Here is a 27,262-nt window from a genome sequence, read left to right on the forward strand (position 1 = left end):
TGTCTGTGTTTGCCTGCCGAGTTGAAAAGTCACAGAATGCAGCGGTCCCCGAGCAGTAAACCAAACTCAGAGGGGAGTGAAAAACAGCTTCCAAAAGAGCGAGTTTGCCCTTAAATTGACTGTTAGTTAGTTTTGTGTGTATGGGTCTGCAGTTGTTGCATTAATATTAAAATCAGCCCCCCCTAGTTGGTGACTGGAGAAAATAGACATGCATTAGTTATGGTCCTCTGCTTCCGAGGGACATAGCTCATTTAGAATGCATGCCGGCATGCTTTTCATCAACTTCTAGAGGAAGTCCATCGTCCCTTTCCCTGGTTTTCTCACTCACTCCTTTCTTCCTCTCTCTCTTTCTCTCGCTCTCTTTCTCTCTCTCTCCATCTTTCTTTGTTCTGTCAACCCTTCATGTTTCAGGTGGCATGCATGCAGCTCATCAATGCACTTGTAACGTCTCCTGATGAGTTGGACTTCAGGCTGCACATCAGAAATGAATTTATGCGCTGTGGCCTGAAAGAGATATTGCCGGTAAGCACAACGTTACACACACATAGACACATAATGGAAAGTCACACTCACCTTGTATTAATATTTAAATGAGTTGCCCACTTCAGTGAAATATTGTAGATTTGCTCCAGCAAATTCATGAAACACAGAGGAGAGTTTGCACGTCCTCTGTCTGTGCCAGCTCCCAGAAACCAATAAAATGTCTAGTGCCCAGGCTAATAATCTTCCTACTGGCTTTTATACCCTCCACCTAACATGTTTATCTGTTGTAAACAATGTTGCTGTGGCTGCCAAGACAACACATTTAGAGTCAGTCTCCACACCTGTTAATCATGTTGAGTAATAGCATTTAGAATATGCCCCCTATTTTAATTTGAGCCTGATTCTGAGCCTGATTCTGAGCCTGTCAAAGATGGTTTTGACTCTCTGATTTATTACGTTTAATTTATCATCCATGAATGCATTTTTACCTCTTTGTCCCTTTTCTACCCTAATCCATCTCTAGCAACTGACAACCATCAGGAATGAGGCCCTTGACATTCAGCTGAAGGTATTTGAGGAACACAAAGAAGAGGACATGATGGAGTTCTCTCATAGGCTGGAAGACATCAGAAGCGAGTTGGAATATCCTTTACATTATAACAAACAGACGCACGCTACTCATCTCAAAGGTCTACTTTAAGTGTCTGTATCTGTAAACATGACTATGGCAAAATGTGTTGACTCCAGCTAAGATAAATTGTTCCCCAAATCACTTCTTTTGTATTCCTTTTTTCAAATTCCAGTAGCTGCTACATTTTTTTAATGTGAACATACAGTATTCTGCTTTGCGTATGAGTCCTTGACTCCCTGCACTGATGCGGGGGATGTGTTCAGCATTGTGCAGAGCATGGTGAAGGACAGCAATGCAGAGCCCTATTTCCTGTCCATACTTCAGCACCTGATGCTTATACGCAATGACTACTTGGTCAGGTAAAAATCAACTGCACACACCAACACAAAGACCTTTTAATGATCTCAGTATGAATGATGCAAGCATATGTTTGAGCCCCCCCTACTCTTTTTTACTCTTACCCACAATGCCTTCCTCTGTCTGCATTACACTTTCTATGAATTCTTTACTTTCCACAAGATCTATTCATCAGCTCTATAATTCTCTTTTAAGAACAGCTCTTTGGCTTTTGTCAGAAGTGTCAAAAGCGCTAAAACATCAACGTCTTTGTGATAATAAGGATGACTGACATGTAGTGTTTTAATCTCACATCTTAGCTGAATACGCACACAAGGAAAGGTCTTACCTCCTTTTGTTAATTTTCTGTTAATGATGTACACTAGTGGAGAGCTTATGGTTTGTGGAGGTCTCACTCCTTTTGCCTTAAACCCTTTCAATGACATTGGCTAACAAAGAGAATGCCGTCTCTTTCATCTCAAAGCCATCTATAGCAACCCTGGCTCTAGAGTGTTTCTCATCTCCTTTTAATGGTATTTTTCAAAGGCTTATTTTATGTTGGTTCACTCACAGCTGGGTGTGAGTTAAACCTTGGCTTCATCAAAAGATGGAGCTTTAATCTGAAGAATATGAAATGCAACACCTGCAGATTCCCTACCTCTAAATCAACACCCGAATTGTCACTCTGTTCTTGCTCTGTCTGATGAATTTCCTTTATTTTAAAATGATTATGAAATATTGACTGTTTAGTTGAAATCAGTCCTTAATTACCATGGTACATACTGTCCACTTTATATATAATCTGACAGATAACCACCATTATTCTAGTTAAAGTCATACCAAATAGGAGTTTGATTTAATAGTTTAATATTGTAGTTTATGTCTGGAATCTATTGCTGAAAAAGAAGGTTTATTGACCATTTAGTGCCTTTGCCCTACAGAAAACTTAACAATAGCTATTAATCAATACCTTATCAATCTTAACTAGGCTTGGCAGGCCTGGGCAGCTTGTAATTCCTTTCCATGTCGAGGCGGTGTGCATGGAGCCCTATGTTGTATGGAGCCAATGATCCCACCCAGTGGGAAGAAGTGAAAGTGTTAAGAGACTTTCAGGAATTAATTCCATAGTGTTTTTGTCTGCTCTTATAGTGGGAACTAAAGCAACAAATGCATATTTGTAACTAAACAGCATCTCAGACAGCAGACACATTTAATGGCCTAAAGAACCTTTTTCTTAAAAGCATATTTTGGAAAAGAGTCCAACACAAAAATCAAACATTTTGTCTTGCTTCTCCGATTTAATCTGCTAAACAGGATTATGTCAAAATGTATTTATCTAGCCTTGTTCTCCATGTAATATCCATTCTAAGGATATTTGGGCTGCCTAATTCTTAACTACAGCACGTATGCTTTTTTTTTCTTTCTTTGTATTATGTAGCCTGGGACATGCAGCATTTGAGTTCAATAAGTGTATAGCCCCTTATAAACGGAGCTGAGCTTAGAGTATGAACGTGTAGGCCAATAGCTTTGATCAATGATTCATGGTTCAAGACATTTTTCAGGCTTTAGGTTGTTTTGGTCATTTCCACCTTCTGTTACTTGGAAATCTTTGTTTTAGACTTCTGATTGGACAAGTGATTCAAAGCTATTAATGTGGGCCTGAGATTGTAATGGCCTCTGCAACAGTCCAGGGACTATTGGCATTTTTTTGTATAATACTATTAAAAGATATATATCACATTATAACTTATGTTCAAATCATCATTACGTCAAGATGAAACATATTTTGACTTAGTTGAATATAACATTTCGGTTTGTATTTGTTCTTCATAAACATGTGAGAGGCACAAAACAAGATCACTTTTGTACAATCTATCTGCATACATCAATTGGTATTACAAATGTGTTGACTTCAATTAATGGCATGATTGATTGCATATTTTTCCCTTTCATTCCCGACCATATGGTGTTGCTCTTTAGAGTGTTTTTGTTGGCTTCAGATATATTTTTAGAATTTCCCTCCGGCAGTTCCAAACTCTTGATATGATTAATTTTCGTCATTAATACGTAGGGCATCTGAATGTGATCCTTTTAATGCCCTGCATCTCTCATAACTGACTGCTGTAGTAATCATCAGTTATTTAATTTTAGGTTCCTTCGATGTCAGGAATATATATATAAAGAGGAAGTCCTCTTTTACAAAGGGGTTGCAAAGTCAAAGAGTACGGTAATTAGAGCGACATGAGAAACTTGTACGACAGCAGTCTCGATCTGATTGTTAAGACATTGTCTTTCAAACTGTGATTCCATCATGTTTCTAATCTTCTAAATGACAGAAATGGTGTTGATACTATCAGATCGAGTCACTTTATTGTTTTAAGGAGAGGTGGGAGGCAGTGTCCCCGATTTATCTCAGCTCATCAGAGCATTAGTAATGATTTGGTGTAGAGAAGATTTGAACTCAGTGGCATTGTTGTAAGATAATGAGCAGATCAAACAGACACTTCCCTTTAACTTGTGATTGTGATAGCATTGTGGCTCCATGCCTTGAATGTCATCTGTTGTATTATATTATCTCCTTTTTATTTTTTGAACGGTTGCCCTTAGTTATCGTGCTATAAATGCATTCAATGAAGCCAGTGTAACGACTTGACTCAAGAACTGAGAAATGCTAATAAGTTAGTGTTTGTTTTCCCATTATTCAGTGCCGTCAAAGCAGTTCTTTTATCAAGGTGTAAATGTTAAATGAATAAGATTTAGTCTGTTTGCATTTTAAATGAACAAATATATGTAACAACAGCATGTGTCTCATTATTGTAATATCACAACAAACAATCCTGAAAGATCTGTTTTTATATGTATCTATTTATTTCAACTCCCTATTAACATTAGATAAGATATACTGTATTATCCCCATAAGGACATTTGTATTGGACTCTGTCCTGCAGTTACAATAATACAAAAATACATTAAGAGAGATCATACAGAATATGTCACGTCAAACGCGTCAGCTTTTCTTCTTCTAATTGGTTGGCATTGTGGTGGTGTAATATACGGTAAGGTGTATGAGTTTTATCATCATTTTTTGTTTGGACCAGATAGCTATGTTAACTCCATCAGGTCATTGACTTTTAAGCATGTAAGATGTTTCCATATGCAATGTGTAAGTTGAATTCAACAATCATCTGTCCTGTGAGCATTAGGTTTTAATTTGAATCCCTAATCGGAGATCTGTTTTTGCCTTTTGTTGTTTGCTCGATGTGTCCTTTGATTGTCTTGTCCGACTCATCTCCATTTTTAGGCCCCAGTACTTTAAGATCATCGAGGAGTGTGTGTCTCAGATTGTGCTCCACCGTAGTGGCACAGATCCAGACTTCAGTTACCGCAAGCGCCTAGATGTGGACTTCAGCCACCTCTTGGGCAAGTCTCACACTTCTCATATTTGATTTGCATCACAGGTTTTTCAATAATGCATCAGTGATTTGAATTGTGTATTTTTTTTTGTTTGTTTTGTTTTCAGAGGTGTGTGTAGATAAAGCTCGCAGTGATGAGTATGAACAGAGAGCCTCAGAACTGGCACAGAAGGCAAGTATTGACAAAGACAGCGACTGACATTTTCATCCTACTTCACATTCACTACACCAAGTGGCAAAAAGTAACACCTGCTTTCCTTATTTGTTCTATACAATAACATCTGGTAAGATAATAAACCAACAATTTAGAGCAACAATACAATGACAATCCCTGGAAGCTTGTATAATAAAAACATATTAAAGCAAGATCATAGCAGGGAATTTAAAGCCAAGTATACCGTAAAATTGCTGCTATCAGTGAGCAGATTTCAAATACTCTCTGATTATTTTTCAAAAAGTGAAAAAGGCTTATTTTGGAAGTGAGCATGAAGGGGCTGTGACGGCGCGGCTCTGTCACTGACTGCAGGCAGTGCAGACACATAGATATGACAGCTGGCTATGATATAATAATGAGACTGATAACTTCTAAACGCTCAAATCTGGTTTTAAAATCCAAGAAACCAAACATTGAATAATCAGAGGTAAAGAGTACCTGCTGTCAATAACAAATGTTAAAATACCCCAGCTTTTTGCAGGTTGAGAACAGAAATATAAAACTTGCTTTTGGAATCACTTTGGATACATAACCAGTTGTCTTCTTGTCACTGTGTGCCACTGCTTGAGCTGCTCTGTAATCGTCTATATTTAAAGCTTGTAACTTAATCACAGAGGAAAAGGAAACAGAACTTTTAAAAGTATCGCCCTACAATACACCAAACCTCTTTTCTTTCATTTTTAAAGCACATTCAAACAGTGACACACACACCCATGCTTGGTGAAATGTGTGAGATCAGATGCGTTGGCTGCTCTGATTAATTGGACTCGCAGTAGCAGCAGGTTGTGGATAGTGATTACAAGTATGGGGCTCACTGATTGGCATTTGCGTTTGGTACTTAACTAGTTTTATTAATGAATATGTGTTTGACAAAAGGTTAAAATTCAATCAGTGAATGAAGATAATCAAGGTAGATTGAATGATAATTACATGACATAATTACTCCATTAGACTTAAATAATTTTAATGAACACTACTTATTTTGATTCTCAGTTTCATTATTGTAAAATCAGTATGTGCTCGTGTGATCAATTTGGATATACGTTTCTCTGTTTAGTTTGATGAAGAGTTTCTAAGCAGACAGGAGGCTCAAGCTCAGCTGCAGCAGTGTGAAGACAAAATAGCTGAACTCCAAACAGAGCTGCAGGCCTTCAGGTCCCAGGTAAAAGACCGGTTTATCTTTGTTGTTCATGTCAGATTTTTTAAATTGTGTTTATTCTTGTGTGTGAAATATATGAAAACACCTGATTTGATTGCTGAACAACCGAATCTAGCTTGGAAATCGAACTTAAGCTTTCTTCCTTCTTTTTTCCCCTTTATGACATTTTCCTATTTATTTTTTTGGGTGCATTGTATGAATGGCCTTGGAGTTTTATCTACCAGAGCCTGTATTCAGGTTTGACACAGAGGTTGCTTCACTGGCTAGCTGACACAAAGTCTAATGAGAATACTGACCAGTCCTCCATGTTGGCTGTTTCTGATTCTCTGATCTTTATCCCAGAAGAGGAAATAGTTCTGAAAGCAATTTATTCTGACAACCCCCTTCAACCTCACAACTGGGCCACTCCTCAGCCCCCCTCCCCAAACCCCCGTCACCCATGAGAGTTGCTCCCACACCAAGATAACTACACGCTCAGAGAAGGGAAGAAAACTTCCTTTTATTTTCCTGATAATTTTTCAATTTGAAAGCGCAAACACAGAATGAATACTCAAATAGTGCCTTGGTTCAAATGGCGATGGTCAATACAGGTACACGCACACTCACTTGAATACACTCTTTGTCTCACTGTCTTTGCCTGTCTGTCTCCGTTCAGTACATCCCTCATCAATACACACACACACGCGCACACACATACACTTGTTAATTCAACGAAGGTGTTCTTTCCTCTGGAGGCAGTGGCAGAGGGAGGGCCCATTGCTGACCTTTGGTGTGCGTCTTTAATCTAAAACTGGTGCATGGATCAATAAGCCATTTGCTCTGTATGATACAATTTGCCAAGCTTTGTAGCTCAGGTTATACCATTTGATTTTTTAGCTTTGGCAAAAACAAATTATTGTGGGTATTTTTTGGGACAGAAAGTGGGCAGTTGATAAGCATTTGGCCCGTGCTGGATGGTTGAGAGAACACGCCTCCATTACCCACAGTGGTGTTAGAAAGGCACACAATCGTTTTTCTGATTCCAGTCCCCCCCACCCCCCATGTAAGCCTTTTTGATTTATTTTTGTGGGGGAAAGTTTCTTTATCACAGTTGCATTCTCTGGACAATTTCCTTCTGACCAGAAACAATGGAAATAGTTTACATTAAGGAAATATTTATAGAATCAAGATGAGACGAAAAAAAACATTCAGGTTAAGTTAAGAGAAGTCACTTAATCAACATCAAACAGAATAACAATACAATTCACATTTGAAATTAGTCAATCGTTGTAAGACTTTGTCATTTGTTATTGCTTATTTTATTTGTATACTTGAATGAATGAATTAATGTTTTCTATTTTGGTCATTCATTAAAGAATAACAAGAGTCAAAAATATTTGTGTAAATAGTCCACTTACAGAAACCGAAACAAAAAACTTTACACGTTTACACTTAAACACTAACGTAAAATACTTCATACTGTATAAGTCAGAACATAAGCAATCCAACAAAAATAAAACAAAAGCATATACCACCACATACAGTGTATTCTTTCCCTCTGCCAATCCAGTTTGGAGCCGTACCTGTGACTCTGTCCTCTGCCAATGTCGGACCAGCACTATCATCCTCAGCCTTCCCGTCTGGGCCTCCACAAACATCTGCAGGACCTGGAGTGCCACCTCCCCCTCCTCCGCCTCCACCTCCTCCTCCTTTACCAGGCTGTCCTGCCCCACCTCCTCCACCTGGAGTGCCTCCTCCATTTGGTGCCCCCCCACCACCACCTCCAGGCTTTGGGGGTGGACTAGGCTCCCCGACCCACCACGCTCTGCCTTATGGCCTCAGGCCAAAGAAGGACTTTAAGCCTGAGACCTCTATGAAGCGCCTCAACTGGTCCAAGGTAAGTCTCTGCAATGTGTTTCTATTAAAAGATTGAATATTTTAGAGAATCATAAAAACAGGTTTTATCCCCAAACTATTACACTGCGTTGGAAAACGTGAGACCTGTGTATGAGGAAAAAAATTACTAAATGATTAGTGGAATAATCGCAGGTGTTTTTATTACATGATCTAAGTTGTCATGTTTTCAACTTTTCTTGGTTAATTAACATGAGGTTTGGGACGACCAAACTTCAAATTTAGGCCATGTATTTATAGTATTCTTTTTCTTTGCTCTTTGTTGGCCCTTTCCTGATGTTCATTGGCAGCAACTGAAGAGTACAGATGTTTTTCTAAGAATTAAACAACAACTTTCTACTTTTGTGCCAAACCAGAAAGAATTGAAAATAACAGATGATCAGATGCTTTTGTCTGCGTAGCCGCAGCCTCTACAGATGTGATTCCCTGCAGAGCAATATTAGTTCACACCACAAGTGATATTAGTTCGTGGTTTGATTAATTATTAAAACTCAGTTGAACATCTGTACAGGTGTTCAGGAAACTGAACCATATGCTTGGATTTTCAAGCACACCTTTTAGTAGGAAATGAGAAGGACTTGTGGCACAGCTGTATGAGACCCCCCACATATGGTTATGTTTGGGACAAAGCTGTTCTGAAACTTCCTCAGTGCAAAGATTTGAAACTTCACACTATTATTGAACTGCTAAAGCAGTTTAAGAGTTTTATTTGATTCAATGACATAAAACTCATGAACATCAAGTATAAAGCCTTCACATGCTGTTGGCTTGTCACCGTCTCAATGTTACTTTTAGAAAAGAGTTGTTAGCTTACACATCCAGCACTAATGGGGCCAGAATGAACTTCATTGTCTCCATACAAAGGTACAATGAAATTAAATGGCATCTCTCTACGTAAGAAATAAAAGAACAATATGACAACCGTAAAAAAAAAAAAAAAAAAAGCACAACACGTAAAGTAAAAATGTAGTGAACAACAGAGATAAAATAGAGCTTTGGTTATCAGTTAAAAATTAGCTTTAGTCCAAGATTCACCTGGTTCACAGTTGGTGCTTGCAATCACTGCATCCTGTTTAATTTTCCGACGCATCAGCAGTATTAGCATCTTCATCAAGTTACAGGAAGTGTTCTTTTTGAAAGTATTGCCAGAGGGTCTAAAATAAAATATACGTAGCAGTTTAAGTGCAAGGTATATAAACTCAGCAGAGATTTCTTTATATCTTATTAGCATGTTCAAACCTAAGAGACATGACTGCTCCTCACTACACTAGGCCAATCATGTAAATGGACTTGTTGTATGCTTCAATGACTTAAAAGTCTAAACCTGGTTACACTTGACTGTATTGTGATGTTTAATGTGTAAAGCAGGGCAAACTGCTTTAGTCTGCCTCTCTCTTGAATGCATTCAACATGTTGGCAGACTCTAAAGAAAAGGTCTCAAGACTGTGCTTATTATCTTGAAATGTCATGGACTTAAACTGCCTTACTCATTTCCGTTGCGTTATCCTTGCAGTGGCTGTAGTGATATTGACAAAGAAGTCTACATGTTAGTTAGTACAGCTTCCTATTCCTTCATGTTCCAAATAAAGTATAGACTTGCTGTTTCTCGTATGTTTGTTTGCATGTATTTATACATTATACTGTCAATTACAAAGTAAAAAACCTAATAGACAGTCATACAAGCAATTGTTACATAGCAACTGCTTACGTATGCCACCCTCCAAAAAATGAAAATGTAAATTATATCCGAGAGGAATGATGTATCCATCTGTCGTCTCTATCAACTGTTAAAAAAACAAAAAACATTTGTTAACTAAATGTGCTCGACTGTGGATGTGTGTTTGCAGATTCGTCCCCAGGAAATGTCAGAAGGCTGTTTCTGGGTGCTGGCTGACGATGTCCAGTACGCAAAACCAGATTTACTCAGCCGGGTTGCTCTGACTTTTTGCTCCCAAAGAACAGGTCAGATATTACATCATACATTTCATTGTTGCTTCCATGTTGCTCAACTTCTATTCCATCTTAGATTATTTCTTCATGTTATTTTTCTCTACAGTACATCCTCTTTATTTCTCTCACCTCACTTTCCCTTCCATCTCCGTGCTCTCTGACTCATCACTGTCACATGTAGGCTGAAATCATCATTGTTTCTCAGAAAGCCTGGAGTATTTAAACAAGGAGGAGAAATGTGAAGGGATTTCTGCCTTTGTGTTGCGCATCTGTGCTTGTGAGTAATTGGCTATGTGTCTTCATTTAGTGGGAATTGTATGACAAAGATACAGCACAGTGCTCGCACCAACCCCCTAGGCTACTGTTGGTAAACAAACTGCTTTTCATCACTTTCAGTAAATGGATCTCTGTGTGACAAAATCATTCCTTATTTGTTGGAGCTCAATTTGGTCCAATTCCATGTGCTGTTTCAAGCATAGATAGAGGTCTCATGAACCCAAAATGGTCTAGAATGCTGATTTCTTTTCATTGCCTCATTTGTTTCAAAGTTGTCATGGCCAATATCATCCCTGATGTGCTATTGTAATGTACTGGTGGGAGATGAGGACAAAAAAAAAAAAAAGAAACAGCACAGCGTCTGTCTTCATATATTTTTCATGCTTTTGCACATTTATAAAACTAGGTGCTACTCATAATCCAATGAGTAATTTCAGTGTTGCAAACATAAGAACTATTAGTATAATATGTTTATATCAATCGATTTGGTTATGTTTAAATTATTCAGTGACACAGTCATTGCTGAATTCGAGGCCCAAAAGGTGCGCATGCTGTTTAGGATTTCCTTTTACCTACTCTTACTAACCCTGGTTATCCTAATGCTGCTCAATAGCACGACATCCTCATACATTAGTAAGGCTGGCAAGATCTCTAATATTCATGTACAAGGTTGTTGGACTGATCAACGCGAGAGCAGGAGGAAGCACGAGATGTTATCAGTCTTGTACTCTCCTGTGCTTTCTCTATTAGTCCCTTCCCTGATGATTTATTCACATGTCGTGTGGTTTTCTTTCTCGTCTCTCTCGGCTTGCCTACGTCAAGTTGAATTATTCATCCAGGTGTTATCTACCTGTCACAACTCTATGCTGCTCATCTCAAGGCCCACAAGACCCCCTACACTCAAGTGCACCGTTGTTCCCGATCGAATGAATGTGCTGAATAATGGAGGCACATTTTAAATAGCAAACAGGTAGACAAACAGTCAAGCAGGTGAAGTCTAGAGAGGGCAAAGGAAGGATATCCATCAGCAGACAATTTCTATTAGGGTAATGAACCACAGCCTGTACATGCTCAAATTCAATATTTTATTTTACACACTTTCCCTCAGCTGAGGATGCACTCAAAATCACTGCTTTCCTGCATTTGTTCATTCGGCAGGTTTGTCTGCTCGTTGCTAATGGATTTCACATTCAGTGGTAAAGACATGAAATATTAGACTAAATTAAATCTTTCTCATGTTTTGTGTCTGTTCTCTTAGTCGTGTTCCTCTCGTTTCCTCCCGTCCCAGTGGAGGTTGTAAGAGCAGCATGGTTGATGGGTTCAGCTGTTGGACCCAGTTGCTGCCGCTGCTGCGTGTCAGTGAGCGTGCGTGTGGGCTTGTCTTCTTATTAACAAAGCCATGTAGCATCATGTTTCATCTCACTTAAGAGCAGCAGCATCTGGATCAGCATTAAACATTAAACAGGACACGGTATGAAACAGTATTCACACAGTTTTTCTTATTAAATATTCATTTATTTCCCTTGGACCTCTTTTTTTTTTCTTTTGTTATGTTGGTGCTTCTCACTCTTGTTTTCTAACACGATCCCCGGCATCCTGTACACAAACCACTGGCTTTGGATGGGGACTTGGAACTGTTTGTTTAGAGACCATCACTGTTGTATTTTTGAAGACCTCAATTTAATTGAGTGAATAAATAAAATTATTCAAAGTCTTAGGAGGAGGCTGGAACGACATATTCAAACAGAATTTAAATGACCACATTTGGAGAAGCAAAACACATTTTTTATTTGTCAAAGTAGACATAATATTCGCAGCGGTAATAAGGCTTTATGGCTCTTGTGTTTGTCTATTCAGAGGTGGGCTGTGGTTTTCGGCAAAGGGTCAGCGCCACTTTAACACACATCCTTATGAGCAAATTGCAATAAATGGGTGTTTTTACTTTTAGATAAAGGTCGGAGCAAATCAAATTGAATTAGAGCATAGTGAATATGTGAGCTGATTTCTTTGCTCATTTTTCAAGTCTTAGCCTTTCCTAAACCATACAAATAAATGGAACCTTTCAATTATGTAGAAACAGTGAAGGGTTGTCATTTCCTAACATTTGTAAAGTTATAATAGAGCAATTAGAGAAAAGCATTGGCCACAGGAGATCTGACAGCTCATACAGCATGTTACTGAAGGGAAAGGGCGGCAGTTGGCTTTAGTATGGACTTTATAAATTGTGTGTTTGATTGTGAATGTTGATTTATCATGTTAGCATTTAAAATGTTGACTTCATTGGACTTTCACCCAAGAGCACTTTGTCTCTTATTCTCTTTGCTTTTGTTTTACAATTCAAGTTATCACACATAACCTCCTCCTGTTTTGCAATGTTATTCTCCCCATAATGTTCATCCCAAAACTTATTAGTAAAGTAGTTTAATATTAAGCAGGCCAAAATTACCTTTAATTATTAGGCAGGAAAAGAGCAGCACAGTTCTATTGATTTGTTTTTTTCCCTGGTTAAACACCCAACGATCCAGAGGAACCTATGAGACAAGGAAGCTCAGGGGCTCCCAGGAAGATATGTGGTTCGAAACTTCAAAGTTACATGAAGAATTACAGAAAGTGGCATGCAGTATTATGATGTGAATACATACAGAGACAGAGAGATCAATGTCCCCGGCAGTCTAAGCCTATACCAGCACAAATAGGGGCTGGTCATTTGTGTCTCCTGTTTGTGGTCCATTTTGTCCACCTCTCTTTAGTTGTTTTTTTTACATTCGTTTTCTGGCTTTATAGTAATTGTGTTCCAGTTAACTCCTAACAACGTATGTATCATCTTGATGCACCAAGGAGTTTTATTGAAGATGCCTTCTTTCAGCTTCTATTAGATGGTTTCTTGTTAAAGCCTTAGTCGTGCCATGAGGTTCAGCAATAAAAAGGCTACTCAGATGTGAAGGATTTCTGTTTAGCAGCTGAGGTAAACTGAAAGTTCTTGACTTAAGCTATTTACTCTTAACTAGAACAATCCTTTAGGAGTCACATAATGATCATTCAATTGTCTTTCTAACCTCAGAGCTTATCTATTTTATAACCAAGTACAATTACCTCCAGGCCTGACTAAACCTCAAATTATTTCTAGTCACTGAATGTTATGTGCTTGGACTCATTAGCAAAGTTAAAATCACCCATACTAAAAGATCTATGCCTGTAATTACGGTGCCCATTAGCCATGGCCTTGTTTTTGTCACTTGCCATATAGTATACAACCATGCTATCGATTTTCAGACATGGAAACAAGAAATAAAACGTTAGTAAAACCTGATGCTTCACAGACATTGTGCACGACAGGAAATAAGGAAATATTGCACTGTAAGCTGATTTAAGCTTTTATACATCCTTTCTCTTTAAACGTGCTTAACAAAATAATAATTTGAGGTTAAGTTTAGCAATAAATGTTGCAGCAGAGGCCTGCACATTTATGAATATTTTCAATCAGTATTGTCCAAGCTTCAATGAAAGAGCTTTTGTAGTCGGCTCACATTACATCTCAGATCAATTAAAATCTAGATCATGTAAATTGATAACAACAGGTGTTTACTACAGAAATGAGCTTAAGAAACTGAGTTCAATCTACATTTCCAAGTTGAAAAACAGTTCAATGTTCTGCCAGTGTTTTTTGAGAGACTGCACAGGAAACTGTAAAATGACTGATGGCATATTATCGCAGAATTGTTTATTAGGAAATATAGAACACTTTGAAATGTAAACTTTCCATAATGTTGCTGGGTTTGATAACTAGGGCTGTTTATAGCAACTTTAAAATCAACAGGGAGATTAACATACTCAACAGGAAAAACACTGCCATGAACATACAGCTCAAGAACCCCTTTCATGAGCAGCATTAAACCTGCACTCAGACGTTGTAAGGTTTGAATGCTGTTAGGAGAAACGCTGCGAGGGGCGGCGGAATATGTATTAAGTCCTATTGTGACCTACTGCAGTGAATCAGTGTTGGTGCAAAGTGAGGCGGTAAGTTGTCGCAAGAAAATGTTGTTGATTACCTATTTTTTTTTCTAAAAAGTAAGGAACTCTTCCTGTGTTGTTAATTATGATACCCATCGTGTAGCAACAACAAGGTTGTCTGGCTGAGCAAACAACCGCCATGTGTATGTACACACAAAACAACCTTAGGTTTGCCTATAACATATATCCATTATACGATTACTAAAATAAACGTATCAGCTCTTTGTCCAAATTCAGTTTATCTTCTATGCAAACAATATAGATGAACATATTTTAGACGAAAAGAGGGAGAATTTGAGGCCAAGGTCAAAATCTAAGAGATTATAGATGAGTATCTGCAGATCATGTGTTCATATTTGCATATGGAAAAGGGCTTCAGAGCTATTAGCTAAAATGGAGAAGCTAACACATGCCCTGTTATTCTTTTGTAAGACTTTCTGTGTTTCCTTCCATGTCTGCTCTCTTACAACACAGCTGCTATTCTGAAAGAGTCAGTGCATGCAGGTGGACAACTTGCTTTGTGTTAGATGATGCAGCTGCACACTGGTATCTGTCTTCTTTTAGGCTCACAAAAAAAAAGAAACTTCCCATCAAAGCGGGAGAAATAGGAGGTTTGGGGAGAGTCTGTGTATAGTTGAGGCAATGTCAGAAACTCAGCCAGCCCCTCCATTTCTCATGCTTTCCTTTAGAGGTGAACCATTTCAGGGGAATTGGAAGGAATAGTTTGGAGAATACGTTTTTCCCCTAGAGGGAGTCAGACAAGGGAATGAAACCAGGTTTGATATAGCCACTTGTACTCCTGTTGATGTTGCATCTACTGCTTGTGCTGCTTCAGTAGAGGTCCCCTGACCATCCGGGCAGTCTTTTTAAGCAACATTCTAAGGATGCAGGAGATGTCGACTTTAATGTGGTTTTCCCAGGATGTTCCTCTTACATTTTGTTACAATCCACTTTTGTACTATATTGTCTACTGTCTGTGTCAACAAAACACGTAAAGACTTCTCCTGCTGCAGATGCTGTGAACATCTGGTTAGTTCATGTCGTGGCATTTCCAGTCACACAACTAAAATATTCATTTATTGCATACAGATTAAATTGCATATCTCCGGCAGTGCAGTTTTTCCAGGAACATATTTAGTTGGACGAGTAAACTATTTCATAAATAGCTGTTTAGTGCAGTATTTGTGGGTTATATGGGCGGGGTTTTTATTGTATTTCAACACCAACACTGGAAAATAGATTGGCTTAAAGTAAAATTGTTCTAGTCCGACACACTCATCCACTGACAAATGCTGTGTCCACACAGACCTATTACAGATCAGTGGGTGGAACCTCACTCCCAGAATCTAAAAGCAATGTTCGCCATCTTGCTTGGAAGCTATGCTAACAGGCTCTGTGGAGAAAGCTGAGAAGAACCGACAATTGCGGAAAGTATGTTTCAACTTCAAACTGATATGGATGAAGGGGATTTTGAAGGTCTTGTGCTCAAATCAGATGTTCCTGGCTATCTCTACCATCTGCAATATAGCGACGAGCAGTTGAGGCTGATGGATTGGCCTGCCGTGCTGTGCATTCTGGGAGTTGTTGTCTTCCATCCACGAGTCAAAAATACCCTTTCTGCCTTTTCTTGGTCAAGAAGGCACCAACTTCAAAATGTATTTCACATTTCTACTATACATATACTGTATCAGCCAATTCCTACACAGATTCATGTTTCAACAGGTGAAGTATCCCTTTAAATATTTCAGTTTCTGTCCTTAATGTTATTTAACTATGTTCTTATAATAAAACTAATAGACACTTTCACATGCAGTTGGCTTAATAAATACATTTGCAAAATCAACGACGACAGACTAAGATCTTGATAAGAATCCCACTGAACAACTTCCATGTAGCAAGTTATTTTATATTTGATCATACTGGATACAGTTTCTTGTAAGATGCTGTTTTTCCAGAGACTTTTTCCTTGTCTATTACTTTGCTTAGTGTAGTTTAATAAAGCTGATGAAAACTACTGTAGTGATGACCTTCAGCTGTCAACTAATTGATGACAGGGGACAAAAAAAGGAAAGTTTTTCCTCTATTAGAAGTCCCTCATGTGACACACAGTTTTGTGTGATGCATATGCTCATATCTTGCTCTAATGTTGTGCTAGGAATGTCTTCATACTTTTACTCATTACAGTTTTTATTATTACCATTTTACTAGCTATGTTTTTAATTCAAACTTCTTAAATGTAGCGTTAAAGCTTTGGCTCAACAGTCCCCCTCTATCCAAACACCTTAAACACTACCCACAAACACAAACCACACACTGCTCACAGGTATCACTCTCTTCGCTCTAAGAAGGCTCTGTTAAAGTTGTGCAATGTTCTTCGAGCACTAGTTCTAAAGTTCAGATATGGAGTTGTTATGAGACAGAAGTCGTTCAGGCAGCTTCCAGGTGCTATATGAAAAAGTGAGAGGTTAACTAAAGTTAATCAGTAGATCCACAGGCTAAAGTTATCTCATTGTGTTTAATAACCACAGATTAAAAATCAAGTACAGCTAATGATATGACAGTGTCAACCCCTGAACTCTAAGCTTAAAGATGTTCCCCAGACATCTGAAGGCTTTAATTGCTGTCTTTGTGGTTTCTGTCCTCTATGCTGATGGATAAAGACTGTGAGGGTAGAGAGCTGCTTCTCAGAGCTTCATCGAGGAACTTCAAAAAAAAGAGAGAGGAGTGAAAGGGGAATAAGCTGCAGCACTTTTGTAATTCATTGTCACATATTGTCTGTTGACCTGTATAGTGAGTTAAAGTGAAGTTCACCGCAGAAATCTGCATTTTTTTTGAGATCTCTCAACTTTTAAGAATGCACACATACCAACTGGGATTTGTGCTCAGTATTATGGAAGTTTTGTTTTTTCCTTTGTTGAACCACGAGGATTTAGGAGGTGGAATTGATTCTAAAAGAAGATATTGTGGCACACAGGAAGTAACTTGATCTGACTGTTTTACATATTCAAAGTTTTACATATACAAAGTGTGGAGATTATCTTTTCTTTCCTAAATACTTCTCAAAATGCACGTTTTTCCTCCAGTCACTGCTGCGAATGTGGGTGAAAACAAATGACACTTGTGTTCCAAATGTGACAGACAAGATCTTCACTGACAGAAAGTCAGTATGTTATGCATGCAATGGGAGCATCTAATCTGTTTAATATAATGCGCTGTTTAAGTGAGAGAACTCGGGCTTTGACCTGTGATGCCTGGTGCCATTGAGAGACTGTCATCATTGACTATTGATGTCCTTGGTGACTCAAATTCCACATCACTGCTATTTCCATAAACTGACAGCTCTTGAGATGTTGTCATTCTCTGTGATAACGAGAAAGCTGTGACCCTGATATGTTTCCTCTTTTGACAAGTCTGGTGTTTGAAAGTTCACAACATTTATACTTTTTTCCTTTCATGCATGCAACATTTTTGTGCTTTCATTGTAACTTCATTCTTTATCCAGTGCAGTGGTTTATGTTGCTTGCTTCAAACATCACTAACTAGCTTTTTTTTTTTTTTTTTTTTTATCATTCTCTTGTTTGTGCTGTCTGTTTCTCTTCAATTCTCCCTCTGCTTGTTCTTCTCTCTATTTTTGCTAATTCTACTTGGCTGCATGACCTGCCTTCACGCTGGGCTGGAACAGAAACCAAAGGTTAGTATTATTTTTCTTTCACTCGTTAATTGTTTTATTTTCTTGCTTTTAATTGTACTATTTTTAGTTGTTACAGACTTCAAGATGTTACTGAAATTAAATTGAATTAATCATGAAAATTTGCATGTCTCTTCTAAAAACTCTTCGAAGTTTGACTCTCAAAGGTTTTAAGTTTAAACACATATCCCTGAATGCAAGTACACACTGTTATCCAATCAGGATGTTGCGATCCCTTTTAGTAAGCAAGTTATGGACATAAAGTTATAGATTTTATGAGCATATTGTCGAGTGCAAATGCCAACAAACAACGATTGAAACAGCTGCTTTCCATCTTTAGTAATCGCTAGGGCCTTAAAAATCCTAAATCTAAATGTAATTGATTAAGAGAAAATACTCAACATTAACAGAGACATGGTTATCAATTCATTATAAGAGAGTCAAAACCCCTGAAAATGTACCCTCTCAGTCGGCTGCACTATCGAACTGGAGCAATGTTCTAGATCATTAAAAACTGTTTCAAACTAGCATGTTGGTACAGTAGCGTATGGATTAACCGCATTCCTTATTTTTCCTTTCTCCTTTTATTCAGCATTATGCTCTTTCCTTTCCAAGAACTTCTGAATTATGAATGCTTAACTAAATAGGTGATTGTATTTTTGGCCTTTGTGCTCTTAGAGGTAAAATGTCATCTCTTAAAGAGCTCCCCTGCAGTTTCTTCAATTTGATCATCTTCATTTTTAATGAACTTTTTGAAAAGGTTATGCCATAGCCTTAAAACAAAGACCACAGGGAGAGCTACTAAAACTAACAAAACTAGGCTTTTTCTGTGTGTTTATTCTGAAGTCACAGCTTAACAATGGGTGCAACAAGGAGAAGAGTCCTTAGGAGTATTTATAGTATATAAAGTTCAGTTTCTTAAAGCTCATCTGCTCAGACTTAAAGTTTATGGCTGTAGGACTCCTGGTCCATCCTCCTCCTGTTCATCAATGTAGGCCATGGTTCATATATTGCCATAGCAACCTTAGCCACTTGAAGTTATTGTGTGACATGTTGAGGTTTAAGTTCTTTAAGAGGTTGTCCCCTTTTTTTATTAATGTAGAGTTTAATAGTATACCAGTTAGATTCTCCTAAGTGCTTATGTTGGACACTAACTGATAAATAATGGATATGATATTATGACACATTAATAACGGGATAAATAATTGATCTATTGACTGATTGATGCCTGACTGAGACTGTGCTGTGGTTTCATATTTTGGATCAATGTTTGATTCTCATTGGATTTTATAAATAGAAATACTTCAGACTCTTGAAATGGTGTGATCACTTTTATTAAAATTAACTGTAACGGAAGAGAACAATCCTTAGATTAAACAGAACATACATACTGAGAGATGTTTTATGATCCCGAAATATGTTACCATATTAGACTCACCATGTAGCTAAATATTCCCAGCCTCAAGTGTTCTTTGCAATGGTCTCACCTTGTTATGTAGTAATGAACTTTTGGTAAAATCATAGGACTAATTGTTTCTTTGAAATCCATACATTGGAATCTCTTGGAAAAAAAAAAAAAAAGTTAGAGATAGACACCACTGCTCTTTACTCCAGCCTTTCCTCTTATTGGAACAGAGAAAAAGAAAAAAGACAGAAACAAACAGGCAAACGCAGTGAGTGGACGCCCAGAGAGAATGCCGACAGCTCTCAGAAATGTCTGCACGCCTGTGATTTCACAGATAGCCCCTGGAGAAGCTCTTTAGATGATCAGTGTCAGCAGATGAAGATAAAACATGTACCGGTATATCGGGCTATCCTGTGGGTGTAAGGAAGAAGAGAGGCCGAAAAATCACAGAGTGTTTTAGAGACACTGGCAGGTGGGAATTGAGGGATGTATCAAACCTTGTTCCCCTTTTAACATACAACTGAAGTCGTATTCAGTGTTTATTCAGTTCTACCAGAAGTAAGGTTACATTCTGTATATCCAACGTTCAGGGACATCAGTAGAGTTTTGCCTCTCTCCTTTTCTGCCTTGTTTTTTCTTGAATAGAAAAAGATATAAAGAATACTGCTCCCTTTTGAAAAAATGGATGTAGTTGATGATGATAATCTGTTTTCTTGAGTAACATGATGAGCAATAAGTGAAAAATATTTGGTGTATTTCATGCTTACACATTGTCACACCCTTAAACTCAGGGTAATACTAGAGTAATACTATAAACTCTGAAAAATATAAATGTTAACAGTGACAGTTTCTTCAACTTAAAGCAGGGCCTGTTTTTTTTGTTGTTTTTTTAAACAAGCAACTTATCATTCTTACAAATAAAAACACTTTATGTGAATGTTAAAGGGTGGTAGTGGGGAGTTTAAAGATTTAATTCCACTTTAAAAGGCTCAACAACAGGTGCATCATGCAGCACCCTTTACCTAGACCCCTACGTTTGAATAACAGAACTCCCCCATGTCTAAACTCATCGGTCCTTTAAGTATTGATGCAGTTTTGCAAATATGCTTTTTAAACCCTTAGCTAATGTATAGATGGATATAATTGTATTCCTTGCAATATGCATTCCCACCAATTGCTTTTGTTTTCATTACAAGCAGATGACTTGTCTTGTCCAACCTACATGTTGCTAGATTGTTATATTTGGTTATACTTGCCTTCCTGGTCAAAGTAGATAGATCTTAATTGACATCTCAAATGAACCAGCTCTTTCTTTCCACCTGTGTTTGTGTATCAGGAGAGGGCAGAGATAGATTCCTGGCCAAAGTGTTGAAAAATGAGCAACAGTATGAAGAGAGCTGCCCTTTCCTGGGACTTTCTTTTTCTGCTAATAAATAACACTCAATTAGACCGAACCCTCAAAGATCACAAAATCAGTTTGCCATTTCTCTCTAGGATTCAGGCATCTGCTAATAACCTGCCTCTACTCCAGAGCCACAGCACTGCAATTTGAAAGACAGAAAAAAAAGCTAAAATGAAAGGGTGTAGGAGAGCTCAGGTGTTAAAATTGAGTAATGCTAATTTTATTGGCTGTCTTTTCCGTTTTGTTGTGTCTTCTGCTCAAGAGACATTGGATTTTCAAAACAAAATCTACATAGTTTGTTTACCTTTATTTCTTAATATTTATTTTAACATCAAAAAGAGACCTAGAAGAACTCTACCTTTTAATGTAATTTCACTCACTAAGTCATCTAGAAGTCTTTGGAATAACTTCCAAACACGATGTGAAGTAACTTGATGTGCATTCAAATAAATGAATAACTAAAACTCAATATAAATGACAATATGTTTTATAAACACAAGAAAAACAGGTTACACTTGGTTAATTATCTCTGCCTGCTGATTCAGTGCAGGAGTTAAAGGCTAAGCCAATGGCAAACACCATGAGCAAAATGTAAAAACCTGTAGAGTGCTCTACACTTACAGTATTCATCATATTCAGTCAGTAACATTACAGTGATGGGCTTCCTCATCTACTGCTGTGCACTAATTACGGTGAAAATGTTAGGAGTCATTATAAAGCAGTTGTAGCACATGGCTTTTTAGTGGTGAGCGATGCAGAAGCTGGGTTGTTCCATTGTTTGCTTTAATCTGTAGACCAGTTATTGAATGTATTTATGCGCTGGGTATGCAGAGAAATTGCATTACTTTGATCTATGCAAACATTATAATCACAATCTTGCCTTAAGCCGATTGCTTGTAATAATTTTTCCGTTGCCCTAATTGGGGCACTGTGTAATTTTGAAAATACAGTACAGGTTAATAACTTATTAAAACTCTTAATTAATGGATTTTGACTTTGACAACCAATTTGTCATTGTACATTTATTTTGATTCAGCATTAGGAATCCCACACAACTATGATTAAGTTTTAATTGAATTTTAATGAATTGTTCAAAGTGAGGGCAAATCTCTAACAAGATGCTTCTGGAGTGTGTCCCTCTTTGCAATTGCATGACGGCCTCGTTCTAAGTGGTTATCAGGCCCTTCAGATCAATGTAGCCTGTCAAAGAGAAAGTCAAAGAAAGACACTGCTGGCATGCTGTAAGAGATAATTAGACACCCCATTTCCATGGGATTGTCATGGCGTAATAAGCAAGTGTGTGGGTTTTGTTTGCGCAAGCACATTTGGAGGACTACTTAATGGAAAAAGTGTGCTTTGTAAGAGCCAAAGCTTGTATATGATCAAGATAGGGCTTTGATGTGGAGGGACAGACCACAGTCAGAGATGACTGTCATAGTGGGATTGATGTGACACATTTGACAGCCATGATCATTCAGACCCATGCTTCATCTCTATGATTCTCCCTTCAGTAAGCTTCACACTGCCTCTAATTTGGATCCTCTTAACATATCCATACAGTGATTGCTAATCGGCCCCTCGGATGCAAGGTGGGTGTATTCCTTAGAAAAGCAAAGGCTTTTGAGCTCCTCTGTGCAGTAAATTTCTTAAGCTTTGAATTACAATGATACAATAGGAGCTGAAGAGGTTTGTTGACACTATCAAAGTAGATTTCTAAAGGGATCGAGGACTAGAGGAGGAGGGGATAAAAGTAGGTAGGTGGTCATTTTGTAAAAGAAAATGCCTACAGGACGCTAAAAATAAAAAAAGTGTGTCATACTTAATGAACTCAGTTTTTGACGCTTTGAGTAAGCCCATAGTTTAACCTTAATTTTCTCTTGGATAGGTATGGGAAACAAGTAAAATGGATTATGTAGTTCGCTTCAGAAGTGTGTGGAGTCCAGTTGTGAGCATAGCAGACAGAATTAGCACCTTAAGGGACTTCAAAAGCTTTAAATATAGTTTGTTTTGAACAGCTCAGTACATCTGAGGATAGCAGCAGGATGTCCATCTATTGCCGTGTAGTAGTTAACATTGCTTTCCACCGGTATATTTGTTCAATTCAAATGGACTTTTTTTTCTCCTGTGTGTGTCTCTCTCTCTCTCTCTCTCTCGCACTCACCTCGGTTGCGCTCCTCTTTTTTGCTTTTCTCGCACTCTCTCTATGCTGTTGCCGTGACATTTTGAAGAACACCATTAGTTCTATAATGACTTTTCATGTGGCTGCAGAAAATGTGTGCCATTACAAGAGCTCTCATCAAATGCATAATCATTAAAGGCTCTTTTCATTGTGTTTGAAAGGGAAGGTCTGGATACGTAGTACACACAACAAATGGCTTTTTTTCCCCTCTTTTTTGTTATAGTGTCCAAGCTACTATTCATACACTTTTTCAAATCTCATAGTGCTACCTCATTCTGGTGTAAGATGGTTGATATGTTACGATAACACTGGCTCATGAGCACCCTACTTGAACAAAAACAATCACCATCTTTTCTATTACCTGGATCTTTGACTTTGTCTTGAAGTGCCACGTTTTCAGCAAAAAAAAAACACACACGAGGACCTCACCAGTGCTTTCCCTCCCTGCCTCCTTTTTACTTTTTCTGTGTAGTAAACCTTTTTATTTTTCTTGCTCTCTTTTCCACCTCCATTGTTTTCTCCTGCCTTTCCTATGCATCAGTTTCTCAAGCATCAGCACCTCAATTTATTCCCAATTTGTGTTTTTATGTTCTCATATCACCAGAGTAATGGGTTGGCTCGTTAAAAGCATATTTGCTTTCGCGACTTTATTTTTTCTGCTGTAATTTTTCATCCGCATGTGTAGGATTGTGTATGTACGAGGAGGAGAAAGGGGAGGAGGAGGTTATGGTGGTGGTGGTGAAGGGGGTGGGCGTAGACGCGTCTGCGACATCACAGAGAAGAAAACAGAAAAATGGCAAATGACTTCAGAGATGAATGATTTGGGCTGCCATCAATCCATTGAATGACTTTGGAAATGTTAGGTTGGGCTTAACAACTGTTCAGATCGGTGCTGTCACGTAGTGAAATGAAATGGAGATAATAACGCTTCATACCTGATATGACAGAGTAGTCAGAAAATACTCATTTAAAAACACACACACACACACACACACACATTCAAAGATAGGTAGAGGCCTTTGGTAGGACTGTAAGAGGCCTTTAGAGGGCACTACTCCACTGAGAATAGAGCTACTGGTAACTACACCCCTACAGGCCAGCACATACTGATTAACAGAAGCCCATAATCAATTATGAATCGTTTGATGTAGTGTCTATAATTTCAGTACAGATTCATCTATATATTTTCAAAGAATACACTTGCATAGTCTTTGTGCAGTAGGGCATGTCAGTTTCTTCCTTAAGAGTGTTTGACTGGTATGTTGGAAACGCTGATGCTCATGCAGGGATATTTTTAATGGTTTGCATTTAGAAAGGATTCATGGTAAAGAAGGAAAATAGGGGGAATGGAGAGGAGAGAGAAGCCTAATGAAGTCTGTTAATTTGCTGCTATCAGAATGAAAGTCTCAGACTAATTATGGCCCTGGGTCATCTAGTCTGGATCACAGAGAGAGGTGGCCCTGCATGGTTCACTTTGATTAGCTCACTCACAACACAGCTCCTCACTTCATTACTCTGATCTCCCTCTCTCTTTGTCTCACACTTGTCGGTGGGGGTTGTGAGTCGCAGAGGCCGTGTGCAAACAGACCAGTCAAGGCGTCATGTCGGTTTAAGTCAGGATGGTCGAGTGTGAAAAGGTGAGGGTAAGGTGCGTACCTTCAAAGTATCTGCCCGTTGATGCTCTGGTTGTCTCCAGTGCTTCCTGTCAGGCTGTTGAGGACTTAGCTGGATTCAAACCAAACAGTGAGTCAACAGTCAAAGCGTGCGGCTGGTTTGACTGTTCATCTCCCCTCTGTTGACTATAGAGTTGACAGATGTGTCGGAATGGTGGATTTGTTCACTTGCTGCAGACAGCCCCCCTCCTGTGCATCAGATGTCTCATAGTGGATTTTGCTTGAGGCAATGGTCTGTGTGTTTCATATATGTGTGCAACGTGTCTTAGCACATTGAATTAAGACCTCTGAATTATCCCTGCTACAGAATCGTCCCCTAATGGTAGGGATTTAAACTTTACCTGCATGACTGCCTTGATTGGCCATTGGAAACACCGCAGTGATTTAATTACCCTTTGGCAGCTGCCCTCTCAACTTTCCCTCCCTCGCTGTGCGCTGAAGTATCTGCTTTCTGAGGGTGGGGAGAGGCGAAAGTATCATTCCAACATCCCATAAATAATGAAGTCTCATCAAGAGTAGTCAGTTTGGGTATGTGATACCTCTGAATCCAGTGGTAAATAAGCGCACACCTACATTGTATATCCCTTGCTGTTCTCATTCACACTGCTGTCAGTAGTTTACCTCCCTTGGGTATATGTTTGTTTGTTTTCTCACGTTAGTGTTAGTATTCTGTGCCTGTGTGTGTGTGCCTGCGTGCGTGCGTGCGTGCGTGCGTGCGTGCGTGCGTGCGTGCGTGCGTGCGTGCGTGCGTGCGTGCGTGCGTGCGTGCGCGTGCGTGTGTGTGTGCAAAAAAAGAGGGCAGTTCCAGTAAGGCATTTTTTCTGATTAGAAATCTATCCTGATAAGATGAAGTGCTGGTGAGTGAAGAGGACTGAAGAGGAGGAGGAGGTTTTTTTTGTATATGTATGTGTGTGTGTGTGTGTGTGTGTGTGTGTGTGTGTGTGTGTGTGTGTGTGTGTGTGTGTGTGTGTGTGTGTGTGTGTGTGTGTGTGTGTGTGTGTGTGTGTGTGTGTGTGTGTGTGTGTGTGTGTGTGTGTGTGTGTGTGAGGGGGGTGGGGGGAAGGGGTCGATTTGAGGTGTTACTTGCCTGTCTCTGAGGCCTGCCTGTCATGTAGAGCATCAGTCATGCTCTTTCGCAGCAGTTTTATTTCATCCACCATTCCCTTTAGTGCTTTGACGGCGCAATCCACTGATACTGCCTTGTGGGAAGTGCCGCTGTTTGAGAGGCGTGTGTGTGCGCAGAGTTACACATTGTCATATTTTTGTCTAGTGCCTTTTAAACTGTGGCAGAGATTGGATCAAAACCGTTCAGAAGTATTATTACAAGTGAGAAGAGTGTTGCATTCTAAAACTAAACATTTTCTTCTTCTGGGGAAAATAAATCAACTTTTACATTCTGTTATACTCAAGACTTCCCTATTATGTTCCATTCAAAGAAGAGAGTGTCACAAATTGACATATTTAGTATTTTGGTATCCCCCAAATAATCTACAATACTGCTTAAGAGATAATTGATTCTTTTTCCTCTATTTCACCTACTTATCTCTTCACCTACTTTGTCCAAAGTTCCACCATCAGCTTGACTTTTATCACAGGCCCCCATTGAGAGGCCTGTAAGTGCTCAAATGTAAGACAGTTAGTTGCGTGTGTGTGTGTGTGTGTGTGACAGAGCAGAGTAGCGAAAGCCTTTCAGCTCAGGCAACTCATTGTTGCTGTCTGTCTCTAATGCACTGAAATCTCTTGTTTTGTGGCAGCGCCCAGCTTCCCTTTTTCGTGGTATCTGATCTCGGCTTCTGATGTTAACTCAGGTTTAAATCAATAGTTTTGTTTGCGATGTACTTGTTTCTTTTGGACTCTCCAATATCTACACCTGTGAGTCTCTATACTCACAGAGCTTTATTTTCAATAATGTTTTCATCTTTAACATGTCAAATGTTGGCAAATATACAAAACCATTTGAGAGATCATACCTGTCTGCTACTGCTGTGCCCCCACCTTGCCTCTTTCCTCCACTTTCTGGACCTGTGATGTCATGCAGACTCCCCACTGCTCCGCACTCACAAGTTTATCCTTATCGCCTCCACTTCCTGGGCGATAGCGCGATCTGATAACTACAACAGTCGCCGCTGCCTCTGATTGATTAACCAGTGACCTCTGACCCCCTGTGGGGCATTTTAATTGGCTCATGTATAATGAGCAGGCTTCCCCGAATAAGAGATGTTTTAGGGCCAGAGAGGATGAGGGGGTGATGCTGGAAGGGAGCAATCTAATTAGCTGATTTAACCGATAACACCTGAGGCAGAGAGAGAGACTGTTGTGTGAGTACGTGTGTTGGTGCATCCGCTATATGATTCCTATCTTATCACCAGCTCTTGTATGCTAGAGATGGATGCAGCCCTTGCAGTATTTCATGAAGATGATTCATGGATTATGTGACCCAGCCAAGTATGTTTATATGCACTGAAACAAGGTGGTTAATACTCTGGTAGCGTGCGTGTGTGTTTGAGAGAGAGTTGGGCTGCGTTGGCGTAATAAATGAGATTATGTGC

At 38.9% G+C, this 27,262-nt stretch overlaps 1 protein-coding gene across 3 annotated transcripts in view; it reads left to right on the forward strand.

Moving 5' to 3' along the window:
- LOC109985509 (protein diaphanous homolog 3) overlaps positions 1 to 27,262 on the forward strand; it is a 167,203-nt gene that overhangs the window by 42,485 nt on the left and 97,456 nt on the right. For all 3 annotated transcript variants that reach the window (XM_065952839.1, XM_065952841.1, XM_065952840.1), the window contains 8 exons: positions 412 to 522; positions 1,007 to 1,125; positions 1,357 to 1,473; positions 4,752 to 4,870; positions 4,971 to 5,035; positions 6,135 to 6,239; positions 7,786 to 8,112; positions 9,977 to 10,091. In XM_065952839.1, coding sequence (XP_065808911.1) covers positions 412 to 522; positions 1,007 to 1,125; positions 1,357 to 1,473; positions 4,752 to 4,870; positions 4,971 to 5,035; positions 6,135 to 6,239; positions 7,786 to 8,112; positions 9,977 to 10,091 — 1,078 coding nt within the window. The remainder of the gene's footprint in view (positions 1 to 411; positions 523 to 1,006; positions 1,126 to 1,356; positions 1,474 to 4,751; positions 4,871 to 4,970; positions 5,036 to 6,134; positions 6,240 to 7,785; positions 8,113 to 9,976; positions 10,092 to 27,262) is intronic.

Source organism: Labrus bergylta, chromosome 3 (assembly GCF_963930695.1).
Source record: "Labrus bergylta chromosome 3, fLabBer1.1, whole genome shotgun sequence".
Classification (NCBI taxonomy): domain Eukaryota; kingdom Metazoa; phylum Chordata; class Actinopteri; order Labriformes; family Labridae; genus Labrus; species Labrus bergylta.